The sequence below is a fragment of the Ischnura elegans genome, chromosome 2 (assembly GCF_921293095.1).
Source record: "Ischnura elegans chromosome 2, ioIscEleg1.1, whole genome shotgun sequence".
NCBI lineage: Eukaryota > Metazoa > Arthropoda > Insecta > Odonata > Coenagrionidae > Ischnura > Ischnura elegans.
In genome coordinates, this window is record NC_060247.1 from 29,234,382 (window position 1) to 29,248,206 (window position 13,825).

Below are 13,825 nucleotides of genomic sequence, written 5' to 3' on the forward strand. Positions count from 1 at the left end.
AATTACGCAACTTCATCAATCGCCTTTCAGAGAAACGATCTATTTGAGTGTAGATTTACCCATGGAATACGCCTTCCTCCTCCGCACCAGGAAAACGCTGCTGGGATTAATGGGAAAGAGATTACCGGACTTTTTTCTAGAGTTAGACGGGGCATGCTTTTCGTAGTATCATTACAGCAAATTAGTAGATTTATTATAATTGTCGAGAAGATATTTTCGAGGAAATCCATGTGGTTGAATTAGATACCTCGCGTTGCATTGGACTTTCTAAATTATATACAGGTTGGCAATATAATTGCATTGATGTTTTTCGTCCTCCAAAATCTCTAAAGGCTTTCATGAATATAACACTGTAGTGATCCAACAGCGTCCTACTCATAATTATACTATCTTGTATTCGTATTGTGTAACTGTAATGGAAAAAAACACAATGAATAGTATCTATTACGCCACTTTTTATGCATTGATCGTTCAGCTAGTTGTTGACAAGTACATATCTACGTATATTTATTAAAAAAACGCAGCGCATCGAGCAGAAGGCTGAATATGAACTTATGTATGTGCTCGTTTATTAAGCACTTATTGTCAAAATATTCACGTGAAGTTTAAAATTTTTTATAAAAATTTGGGTCCAAATTATGGATACAATGGATTGCGCATTCCAATGTGCACAATTGAAATTATTATATTTACTTTTATTTCTCTACTAATGAAATATGAGTAGTCCTTTCTTCGTGAAATTAGCTTCTTGGATCATGGTTTTTATTAATTTGGTAAGTAAAAGTAAAGTAAACGTTAAGTAAAAGTTAATATTTGGGTGTGAAGTATGTTTACTGATGTCCAAATTCTCTTTTCACAATTCCACTTGTCGTGAATGCGCTCCCTGACATGTGCGCTTACTGGTTATTCTTCTACGTATCTTCTTTTCGCGATTGACCGCGCATCGTCCTCACGCACGCCGTATCATTCGTCAAATTGGAATACACCTTCTCCCGTAGTGTATAATATTTCTAAACCTGCCGCGTGAACGGCGGTGAAATATACAGGAATTGCCATTAGAAAAAATTCCTTACCACGGACCTTTGGCTTTCCGGGCCAATGCGCAGATGACTACGCTATTCAGGCTCATTAATTCCCATGGCTCATCCCAATTCCCAATACCTGAATTGATGAACCTGGATAGCGTAGTGGTAATCCAAAGGTCCGCGGTTCGATTCCCGGTCCAGGGAAATTTTTCTCTCATGGTATTCTTGTATATTTCTCCCGTAGAATGAATTCGCTCCGTTCAATCGTCAGATTTTCTTCACACGGTCTCAGCACATCCGTTAACCTTTGACTGGGGCTCATCTCTCTTCCCCGAGTCTTCCTCTGTGGTTACCTTTGTGTTAAAATATTCTCATTTGCATAAGATTCCTCAATTTTCCTTCTACGGTAAAAAGATTATGTGTACTAGTTCCGCGTTTATAAATTTGATATTTTCCATTAATTAGTAGATGGATGATAATTGTCGAGAAGATTACTTCCTAGGAAGTCAATGTGGTTAAAAGTTGGCAACATTGTTTTATCGATATTTCTCATCCTCGAAAATTTCCAAAGGGTTTCACAGTTGCATTGTTGATTACGTGTAATTTTGTCTGATTTAATAAGTTTTCTGGAGTTTAGGTAAATCGATTCATTTTCTTAGACTAAAATTGTTTTCTAACAACGTAGGAAGGCATTTGTTTCTTCCGTTTCACTTCTCCTTTATCAATGCCTCACTCCTAATAAGCCGTAATTATTTTTTTAAGATAAATAGTGATGAAAATTTGAGAAGATACGGCAGATGCATAAAAAATTAGTAGGTACCTACGTAAATAATGGATACCCTTTTAGTTTAATTCATTGGAATTTACCTTTGTCTTATGAATTCATGTGGACTACAAATTAGTGAAGGACTTTTAAACGATTATTGATTTTCATCCAAAAAACTTTTAATTCTTTTTTTCAAACGAAAAAGTGTAATTTTGAATTACCTTCATCCCTTTGGCTACTTGCCATACTTGCCAAATATTTAACCATATTATTTTCCCTGGGTTGTGAGAACAGGTGTATTAAAGCAATACCCGGGCATCAACAGTACATTTCCATTCCTATATTTCTACTCTAAGTATTCTTACTGTTCTGTGCACTTGAGATCCACCATGGTTGAGTTACTCTTTGCATAGCGGTCGACTTCCTAGAAGATGCTTCTTCCTCTCGCTTGCCTCTGGTTGCTGGAGAGACAGCGTCGTAAATAACCCCTTCCACATTTGGGAAGATACGAGAGAATTGCGGTTCCCTGCTCTTCCGCATGCTTTCATGCCGGGGAAGGAAGAAATAACTGAGGACTTTAAGGCTTCCTCTGCAGGGACAGAAATGGTCACAATAGGGTAGTTTCCTTCATCAAAGAAAACGAAATGCATTGATTGCGATTCGTTACCCACCATTAGTGTACTCATAATATACTAATTGTTTGGTTTTAGAAATACCGGTTTAGACGAATGGCAATGGTCCTGAAGTTATCCTCATTTGAAAAAGGCCAGATTGGCGCCCATGCGATTCCACTCCACGTGACGTCACAGGGACCTAGTTTCTATACGAGTAGATAGGAGTTTTACATCGTCTGAGGTTACCAATGCATGCATGAGGCACAGAGCTCAGGGAAACATGTCTTAATAATCACCTATTAAAACTGGCTAAGGTCGGAAAGTTTCCTTCGTTTGATAAGGCATTAATAATCCTTATTTAAGCCAAGCGCTACCAGCTAGCATGGTACTCTGCTACATGCTAGCATCCTGCGTCGTATCAGCGCTCAGAGCCTCGCCCCAAGGTCACCTCACTTGTGGCAGCGGGAACCAGAACGACGTCACACGGAGTTTTCCCGGCATTCATACTTACCCGTCGCGTTTTCGCGTGCTTGAAAATTTTCACTTTTCATTTAATCGCGAAAAATAGATGTCGTCATTTAAAAATCTAAAATCGTGAAATACGTACTCCAGGAGTAATAATCAATCAATTTAGGCGATAAAAAATAATAGGAAACCCCCCTATTGTTTTATTTCTTCCGTTTCACTTCTCCTTATCTTTTATTATTGCCTCTTTTTCTTCTCTCCTTACGCATTTTCATTCCTTTCCTGTGATTGGAAACAATCTCAAGCCCCAAATTTGAACTGAAATTATTAAGGCTAAATTATTATTAACGCCAGGTTCAACGAGATTCAAAATTGCTTGTGTTGCCAATTTTGGCCAAGTTTTGATGCGGTTCCGCTCTTTTTGTGTTAAGGAAAATAAAGTATACACTTGCTTAAGTTCTTCTTGGGCTCTCCACAGGGTCAGGTTTTCCATTGTCGACGTTTAGATGATCGGTTCGTTCATCGTCACGGGGGAAGATTGGTGTTGAACTTAAATCCTTGAAATATTGTGATACAGTCATCAAGAAAGCAATCGAAACTGGATTAGAAAACAGGACCTTCTATTGGAGTACAGTTTTTTCCATTAGCTACGCCTGGGAATCAGTTTGAAGGCATTGGGAAAACAACAGACCAATCCTAACACCGAATTGGCTGCTGCAGACCAATCACAGGACACTTGACATCCTCGCATGGGCGTATAAGATGCTAAGAAATCACAAATCCAACATCTCAACGTCGGCCGAGGACAATCTGACCAGGAGGAATACCTTTCTGCTACAAGTTTGCCGGTAAAGCGTGTGCTGCTGCTTCAAACTACAAGCTGTTTAACTATGAATAAATGTATGCAAAGCTCCTCGTATAATGAAACCGTAGATATCAGTATCATTTTGCCATTTTTGAACTCTTTCTAAATCCAATAAAAGTATGGTAGGCATTCTGTGTAACAATATACTTGCTTTGATCGTTACCAGCTCGACGCTTTGTATAAAAATTCTAATGGACGAGTATAGGTTAATATCACGTGCGCATGATTTTCATTTCAATATTATCGCTGTGAATCGGAGATTTGTCACAACGAATGGACACATGCTAAGGGACGGCTTTCACTCGAAATTTTTAGTTGTGAAATTTTTTCAAGTTCTGCTCCTGATGTTGATGCTCTTATATTAAGATCCGTATCGCAGATTTTTCGCCAAAACGTGAATTTGTAAAAATTATTTTGAAAGGTTTTGCAAATTTTAAAGCGACACATTTTAAATTAAAAAAAATACATAATGCTTTGAATTAAATGTAAAATTTATTTATTTTCTACTATTTTGTGAAAATACCAAAAAATGAAAATAAAGAAAGCTTCCCAATTCCAGCCTCGTTATTTCATAATTATAGCAATTTGATTAGTGATCGTTTTCTCCTCGCAAACCTGTGCGATCATTTGTATTTTTTTGTTCAACCGAATCAATATCAGTATAACCAGGTATATAATTCACTCTTTTTGCTCTATTATATTTAAAAAAAATATATTCAGTCCCGCTTCTAAATGGGGTAGGTGGTATTTAATTGAGGGAGTACTAGCCAGGAAGTCGGTGTTGAAATCCATGTTAGAGAGAAGAATACCAGGAAAGCGATGGAAGTGAAGGAAGAAAGCAGAACATATTGACAAAATAGAGGAGAATATGCCAGAATTTAAGAGGTCTAAGTTGGAACGGAAGATAGGCTGTGCAAAACGCTTCATGTAAACCTGCCTTAATCGATAAAATACTAATATAATAACGCGATCCCGCAATTCTCTCAGGGGAGTGAATGGTTTTGTGTATAAACGCCCATAATTTTATTGATAAAAGTGAAAATTCCACAAAGTTTCTCTCTTATCTTAGCCGAGCAATATGACGCGTCTTAAGGAAACTTATCGAACATTTTACATTGGTGTAGCTTTTTTATCGTAAAAATTGTAAATTTTGCCAAAATATGGAAATTAAAAGCCTCAAAGTGGGAGTTTTTTTCGTAGGTCAGCGACTCTTTTCGCGTACTTTGCTCCACTTTCTTCCCTTGTCAATCCATTTTTGCTGGACGAAATTTAGAACGGAGTCCCATCTCCTTCTGTTACATCACCTCCTCCCCTTGATCCAAGAGTTCGGCGACTTTGGCCTTTGTAGCAGGCTTCTAAGAAGAGCGCCCTCCCTTCGTTATTAAAAAGATGAATATCGGGTTCCGCGGCCTCCAGAAAAGTGGGTGCGATGGCTATCATCTCTCCGCCGCATGTTTTTGAAGCACAAGGGGCTAATCTCACTCTTAAGAAGGAGATCCCTTGTGAACTTGTTTTCCCTTCGTGGATGAAAGATGGAAATTCTCGTGCAGGACTTGGAAACGGGCTCCTTTTTTTCCATCTTACTCCCCAGTAAGGTTCTACAAAGGACGAAATCTATAAGTTGAAACCATATGGATGGATTTTTAATTTTCCAATCTATGAGAAATCTCTTGAATAGCCAGCGGAATGTCTTTACAAAGTACAAGTAAGGTCCTCAAAAGCTGTACAAAAGTGAATATAATTCTTCTTGGTAAAATGTGGTCTCCTTAATGTGGATTCTTACTAGTTAACATTATCAACTGTGGTAATTATACGTCATTTTTGGGCTTTTAATTTTCCTGGCTTTCCTAGTCAGATCTTATTATTCATTAATTTCTTAAAGTGATATTTTTATATTGTTTTTGGAGAGCCTCTTTGTAATTTGCAAGTTAATTATTTTATTTTTGAACTAATCTATAGTTTTTCTAAAGAAAAATGTACCCACTACTAAATTGATTATGTACAACTTAAAATTTGGACAGGGATATAGGGGTGATTTCTTTGCTGGAATATGCAATTCCAATGCAAGACGTTATCGGAATCAATGGTATGAATTGAATTTTTCGTGCTTATTAATTTGTTTCCTGGACAACGCATGATTTACGAAATCCGAGATAAAATTTCTATGCATAAATAGTATCAGTTTCCCATATTGCTTCAGAAAAGCTTCTTATTTTCATTTGATGGTACCCGTAAAGGCCTGCTAACACCTAAAGACATTTCAATATTTTTACGATTTATACGGAAAAACTGCTGGCTTATTGTGAATATGAGCTATAGGTACCACGTCCCTTTCATTGATTTTCAACCTTGAATGATGTATTGATTTCGTCTTCTCGTTTGTATTTTAGATTGCATTTCTATTATTTGTTAATTTTGATTTGTTATTATTTATTTTATCGATCATTCCTCTGTTTCTCGGCTTTAAACGCATAAATTACGAAATCCAGGATAAAATTTGTAAGCATAACTGTTTTACTCGTACCTTCAGTATAGATTCCTATTTTCATTCGATGCCTCGTGAAAAATCCAACTACTCATGGAATTATTTGGTCGTATCGAAATTAAGGACGTATGATGGCTATCGATACATGATTTGGCTATCAGCGCAATCATCAGTAGTATACTACTACAACCAATACACTTCGTCTGGACAAATACATTGTTGTGAGGCAATATTACGGTACTGAATTGGTGTTTTTCATGCATGCAATGGTTAGCACTTCGCTGAATTTTACATATCAATTATATTTGGAAATGCACACAAAATATGCCACTGGTAAAAGTAGTTATCAGGTATAATTTAAAAAGACAGTTTATCGTTATTTTTTCAAACGTAAAGCGTGGAATATCCAAGAGGAAGTTTTATGGTAGAGGTGATAATATCAACTACACTGTCATAAATTATGAAGTAAGTTCCGTTGATAAAGATGGGAGCCGTTTACGACACATATTTTGTCGTAGCTCGTAGTTGGATGAATGAACCAGTTGGGCAAGAAAAAAAGGTCTCATGGGTAATTTGTAGATGACGAAATGTATGAAAAGGTTGTTGGCAAGAGTTTCTTATTTTTTCCGTGATCAAAAAAATCATTTAGGCTTGCCCACGAATTGTGGGTTATTTCCAAAAATTCCTTACGAAGTCCTAAGATCGGCTCCTGGCCATGATAAATTTATTTCCTCCTTAGGTACTTTTGAAGTTTATGTCGTTGACATAACTTCGGTTAATTCATAATTTTAATTTAAATGTGCGATCGATTTGTTGTTGGCTTGATACAGTTTTAGCAGAATGGAAGAGATACGATGATAAGATTGACAATACGGGCTCTCAATATCAGAAGTGGTCGGAAAAATAAAAACGCGAGATCAATCACAAAGACAAAGATCTTTTAATCGTCTCAAGTATCATCTGTCGGACATTGGATGACAGTTTTTTTTAGATCGAATTGTGTTCAGAATGAAGTACGTTCTTCAAATACCGACAGCGTGAATGCCTTCGAGCAATTGTCTTATTTGATAATTAGATATAAAAATACTCTTAATCATTGCGATATGCGCACGATATCGCCGTCCGTAAATTCTTGGATTTTACAAACGAATTCCGCTCGCTTCTTGTGTGTTTTTAGTCCCCTGACAAGAATTCCGCATAGCTTTGCTTGGAATACGAAAATAACGGTTACGGGACGAAAATTGCGGTTTAATTGGCAGTGATTTCTTGGGCGGAAAGATGAAATCAAAGGAAAGCACTTACGTCTTGGGAAATGTCTCAATTTTTCTTTAGTTACACTGGTATTTATGTCCCAGAGGAAAGGAAAGAGGACGCCAGTTCATGAAGACATCTGGTGAAAAGATATTTCCGTGGAATGCGCAATACTTCAAGGTCAAAAGATAGTTTCCCACAGCAGAGAGAGATTTTTTTAAACATTTGTTATGACGTTCATGTACTCCTTTATTTGAAAGGTTGGGTCATATTTCTTGTAATGTGGTCTGATGTGACCCTGAAGAACATGAGTTAATATTCCCTTAGTTCCTTTAAAAAAGCTCAAAAGGGGCATATTTATGAATATATATGATGATTTTGTGCATAAATGGAGTTAAAGAATAGTAAAATAGAGGGTTCTCCAGTTGGTCACTAGATGTTTTGCCATCCACATTTTAAATGGATTAACATTAGTTGCTGACGACGGAGCAGTTCAAACTTCACGGGGAAATAAACTATAATAGGGGGGTTTCCTATTATTTTTTTATTGCCTTAATCGAAAGATTATTACTCCTGGAGTACGTATTTCACGCTTTTAGATTTTTAAATGATAATATCTATTTTTCGCGATAAAATGAAAAGTGAAAATTTTCAAGCGCGCGAAAACGCGACGCGTTAGTAGGAATGATGGGAAATCTCTCCGTACGTCGTATTTCTGGTTCCCCCTCCGCCCGGTGAGGTGACCTTGAGGCGAGGCTTAGCGCTGATACGTCGCAGGCTGCCAGCGGGTAGCCTAGTGCCCTGCCGCCTGGTAGCGCTTGGCTTAAATAAGGATTATTAATACCTTATCAAACGAGGAAAACTTTCCGACCTTAGCCAGTTTTAATAAGTGATTATTAAGACATGTTTCCCTGAGCTCTGCGCCTCATGCATGCATTGGTAACCTCAGACGACGTATAACTCCTATCTTCTCCTATAGAAACTAGGTCCCTGTGACGTCACGTGGAGTGGCATCGCATGGGCGCCAATCTGGCCCTTTTCAAATGAGGATAAAAATGGACCATTGCCATTCGTCTACACCGGCATTTATAAAACGAAATAATTTGTATATTATGAATACACTAATGGTGGGTAACGAATCGCAATTATTGCCTTTTGTTTTCTTTAATGAAGGAAACTACCCTATTTGTGCTTTTGAACCGAAATATATGTTTTTGGGGATGCAATACATCAAATTATAACTTTGTAAAGCTATTTATCGCGAGTGTAAATGCTAAATTGGAAATATTAACAATAAATGGATCGTTCTACGATCATCACCGCTCTGCAGACATTTTTGAAAACGACTTACATGCGCCCGAAGAGGCAATATACAAGATTTTACGCGACGGACAGGAGTCTCCTCTATGAAGTGCCCATGATCCAAAATTTGAAATTCACCTCACGATAGGACTTTTACTCGTTAGATTATCTTTGTGAATTTGCGAAACAAAGATTACTTTACGCGTGTGCAGAAGGCCCGGACTGCACTCGGCCCTCATCCCTGAATGTATGTGGAATGTGAAACTCTTCGCCGGCCCTCAGGAGAGCGTAATCTCACTATATTCTCCATCAATATTGCGGTACTGAATTGGCGTGTTTCATGCATGCCATGGTCAGCACTTCGCTGCATTTTACATATCAATTATATTTGGAAATGCACACAAAATATGCCACTCCGTAAACAAATTTGTATTTCACTTAGGTATTTGCAGACCAGGAAATGATAATTGGAAAATATATTACTGCGATACCTCATAAAGTTACTGATTGCACCAATTGGTTAACACTATTGTGCAGCTTTATCCTAGCCACATGATGGCCTAATTCCACTAAGTGAACTTCTAGAAAAAATACTTCATAAAAATAACTGCATAAATGAGAACATTAGTTCCAATAATAAGAATGAAGTATTATGATTCCTAAACCCATTCCATGGTGCGATTTGATAGAGGGAAAAAATATCTCAGCACAAAGATTACTTTACACGTGTGCTCATGTCTCATTCGAACAACCCTCATTAAAATCGGTGATAAGCAAATACTTACAGCCAGTCAAGACTCGGCCCGCGAAATTTTCCATTTGTTGTTCTCGGAATCGCAACATTTTGCTGATTTATCTCGGCTGGCTACCTCACGAGAGTAGGGATAACGCCTTCTTCCCTCGTAAGGAGTCGAAGGTCCAATAAATTCCAATTACGGATGTAAGACGTGCAAAATGTACAGACTTAAAAAGGGAGATTGGTTGGAACAAGTGCTATTCTTGACTTGAACGAACTTTCCACTGGTTGCAAGCGTTGCTGCATTGATTAGGTATTCCGTTGGATTCTAATCATGCCTGGAGCCTCCGGTCGCCATTTAGAGGCTTAAAATGGGTGAGGTTACTTATCTCCTGAGCGTACATTTCCACTCCTTCGGGTTGTCCACCTCCTCAGAGTTTGTGGATACGAAAGGCTACGTGGCTTGCATTTGTAATGTCGCATTGGTAATAATGTAGCTGCATATGCTAATGGGTTGCAAATTTAACCTCTTGAAATACACTGAGGAACAAAATTATGCTTTTAGCTCGTACAGTTGAGAGTAATTTAACCGATGGTTGGATTCTAACAGTCCTTCTACATTGAGTTCGAATTTGCAGGCAAATGTTTTCCATCACCCACGTGACTTTTAAAATATATGACTCGGCTTATAGAATTCAAAGAAGGATGCAGAAATTAGTTGCTATACCTACCTGAAATATGCACTTAATTCATTAAATGTAAAATAAAAACGCCGCTGTTGCTTTCAACAATAATTTACCCTTTTAAAATCCTGCAGCCGTGTAGTTATCACGCACATCCTTTAAAAGTTTTTTTCGCGTTGATTAAACAGTTCTTGTTAGCAGTGATACATGAAATGGATCAGTATCTACTTACAAAAATTTGCTACAAACTTTCTATAAGTACATCCAAGGCCTGCGGTCAAGTAAACTGAAGATAAATATTTATTTACAGTCCCGATTTGTTTTTAAAACAAGTTCAAATTTTAAATAAGTTTATTCAATCAATTTCTTAAATTACGGTCGCTGGCAGTGAATTCCGCCTCAAAATTAGGTAACATTGCCCTTGATATCAAACCTAAACGAAAATATTATCATATAATCATCCTTTGACAAATACGACTGATGCATTAAAGGCATATAGAATAGATCACGCCTTAGAAGCAGTGGCCCTGAAGCAAGTTTTTTTTTCGGGAGCAATGATTTCTTTTAACATTTATACGCGAAAATGGAAGTTCTAAAAATAATGAACTTTATGAGATTCTATGGATTCTATATACCTTCTTGATTATAGGCGCCACGCTATAGCTACCGTTGGAATTTAATGGATACCAGCAAAGGCTCAATATATTTATCCTTCGCAAACTCGTGAACCGCTTACGAGGAGTCCGACTGGTTCGCCATAACTGGAAGACCCGGTGAATCATGTTCGTGCCCCAACTGTGGGATTAAGGAATGGAGGAAGTTGTAAATGGAAGCGGACGCTTACAAATTCTGCTTAGACCATCCTTTTTTTGCTTGCATTAAATCAAGAAGTTCATCGATCCCTTTTCCCAATCTCCGTTACTGTCTTTTGAGTGTCTTCTTTAAAGATTTTTATTCATTGGACTCATTACAGGCATTTTTTTCTATTTTATTATCGACTTTGTTCACTTTCTTAAATCGTTATTGGTCCTGAAATTCGAATTTTTCAAGCACTCTGACGGGTTAAGACTGGAGATTTGAATGAGTTTTATATTCGAAATTCCATTTGCGTATGAAGTATACCATGGTGTAGTTCCTGCTATCAGTGATAGATTAAATGGGTCATAGACTTGACCAGTTCATAATAGGAAAAACTCAGCATGCATCACGAAGCTCATAATATAGAAAGCCATTACTATATATGATAAAAAACGTATCATAACCTATGCAAGACATTTTATGCTACATTTTATAGTGCCAAAGTTTTCGCTCTTGAAGTGCCCAAGTTTATCATGACTAGAGATGCGTGAAAATCGCAAATGCGATAAATGCGATATAGATGCAATGCGCGCAAATAAATGCGACTTAGATGCGATGACTGGGCTTTTATGACATTTTTACGCAAATTTGCCTCTTCGACGGCATAATTCGTACATTTTGTGCCGAGCGCAGTTTAAATGCTCCGCCGACCCTCGTCGCTTAAAGCATGAGAGCGTCTGGCCAGCTGCTAGTTGGCTGGGACTCTACGTGGCCGCGAACTACAAGTGGGCGCGGGCAAGCTACACCTCCGCCACTATATGTCTTATTCCTTAATTTATTGTTGTTCTACAACATAATTAATTAAAATATTCTGTATTTTGTCATATAAATATGTTTCACTACATTTTATCGTCATCTACCTCATTATGAAAATAAAAAATAGACGCTACAAAATGCGATAAACTGTTATTGAAAGTGCGATAAAATAAAAAATGAAAGTGCGATTTTCACGTATCTCTAATCATGACTCTCGCACCCCATTTTTACCGTGCAATTGCATTTAAAAAAACCAACAGGGAAGCAGCGAGGTCAAAAGTTAAAAGTAATGTTACTCATAATGATAACGACCAATCTCCTTTGATTCAATTTTTTACACGAAAATTTCTGGTACCTACTTTCTTTGTGCCTTTATTCTTGAAACTGACGCGATGTACAACATTTCTCTCAATTTTTTGTCGCTCCCATGCAACTAGCTTAATAATTTAATGACCCTCATAAATGTAATTTTAATGTGGTTTTTTACGATTGGGTAACCTTTTTTTCATTATTCCACCCGTATACAGACGTGTGATTAGGTATTTTCATTGTTTCCTCAAAATTTTTATGGGTCGTTATTATGTAAGTCACGCAAAGGTCATCGCTAAGTGTACATTTTCAGGTCTCTCGTAGGCTGTAATTAAGTATTGTGTCAGTTGTCGCAATGGGATATCTCATGCGCAATGAGTCAGTAGACACTGTGTTGAGAAAAGTTTTTGGAATTGCGGGTTTCAGCCCTTCGAGGAATACCACGCGAACTGCGTGGTGACTTTTCGAGTTAAGTAAGTTTTGCTCGTACGTTTTTCTAGCGTTGAAGTATTTCTCCGTTTCCAGAAATGGTATATTTTCGGAAGGTTTTCACTCTACTCGTGGGAATGCGAGGACACGTGGCAATTTAAGGATTCTGATTTTGATTATAATCAGTAAGGTATATGAAAATCACGTGTGAGTATTCGTTCCGGTACCTTAATTTTTAGAAATTTAGCTATTGTTACGAGCGCAGAAGCCAACAGTCACTTACTCATGTTTACTCTGGGCAAGGGGACTGCATAGAGGAGGCCCGATTCCATCCTATAGAAGGCTGATTTCTGTTGCCACTTCGGTCGCAATTTTATCTGTTTTCAAAAAAATGTCCGCGGCGCAGTGATGAATGCGATGTGATCCACTTTTTTTCCAATATTTTGCAGAAAAATGCTTGTAACTGCGAGGAATAGCATTGAAATTTTATGAATTTAATAGATCATACCTCGACGCATTTAAATTTCGGTTAACTCACATAATTATACTTCAATTCCCCATGAAACTCGGATCAATTTGCCCGTCAGCGACGCGAGTGGCTATTTTTGTAAACCCATTGAAATGCGCGCTGGGTGACCACACATTTAGTGGCCGACGTGAGGATCCTCTTTTCTAGTACTCGAGACTTTGAGGCTGGTTCATCGGATGGTTCTACGAAAATATGTGCTCATATGTTCCTCGCTCTCATTCCAGCCCATATATCGCGACCACGAGGGATTCATGGTTACCGGCCGGGAGCGCAGCAGGAGCTTGCCGTCCATCCGGAAGAACGACCGTGATCTTTTGAATATTTCCGACGGCTGGGACTCGGACCGCGGCGAGTCCACGTGGGGCTCCGGTTGCCGGCGCAGGGCCAACTCGGAGCGCGTGTCCACGCCGGGTACCGTGGTGCAGCGCGTCCGCTCCGAGTCGGACTTAGGCAACATCGACAAGAGCGCCACATTCGCCGCCAACCACTCGATCGCGCCCGCGGAATTGCTGGCCCACGTGGTGGAGGCGCTGAGCTGCGCCGAGGAGGAGGAGGAGCTGGAGGAGATGGAAGAGGAGATTTATGGAGGCAGGGACGTGGTGGAGGTGGAGGAGGGTCGAGGTAAGTGTACCCCAATGGATTGTTATGTGTACCAAAAGTTTTATTCGAAGGTTTTTTTATGCCTTGTGAAAGCGGCGAGAGCTCTGGTTTTTTCCAAGTTCACTAACAAATAGTAGAAAACACGTTATGTG

At 38.5% G+C, this 13,825-nt stretch overlaps 1 protein-coding gene across 2 annotated transcripts in view; it reads left to right on the forward strand.

Annotated features, from left to right (window-relative positions):
- The window catches only part of LOC124153505 (open rectifier potassium channel protein 1), a 144,856-nt gene that overhangs the window by 123,159 nt on the left and 7,872 nt on the right, over positions 1-13,825 (forward strand). For both annotated transcript variants that reach the window (XM_046526708.1, XM_046526709.1), the window contains exon 6: positions 13,298-13,694. In XM_046526708.1, coding sequence (XP_046382664.1) covers positions 13,298-13,694 — 397 coding nt within the window. The remainder of the gene's footprint in view (positions 1-13,297; positions 13,695-13,825) is intronic.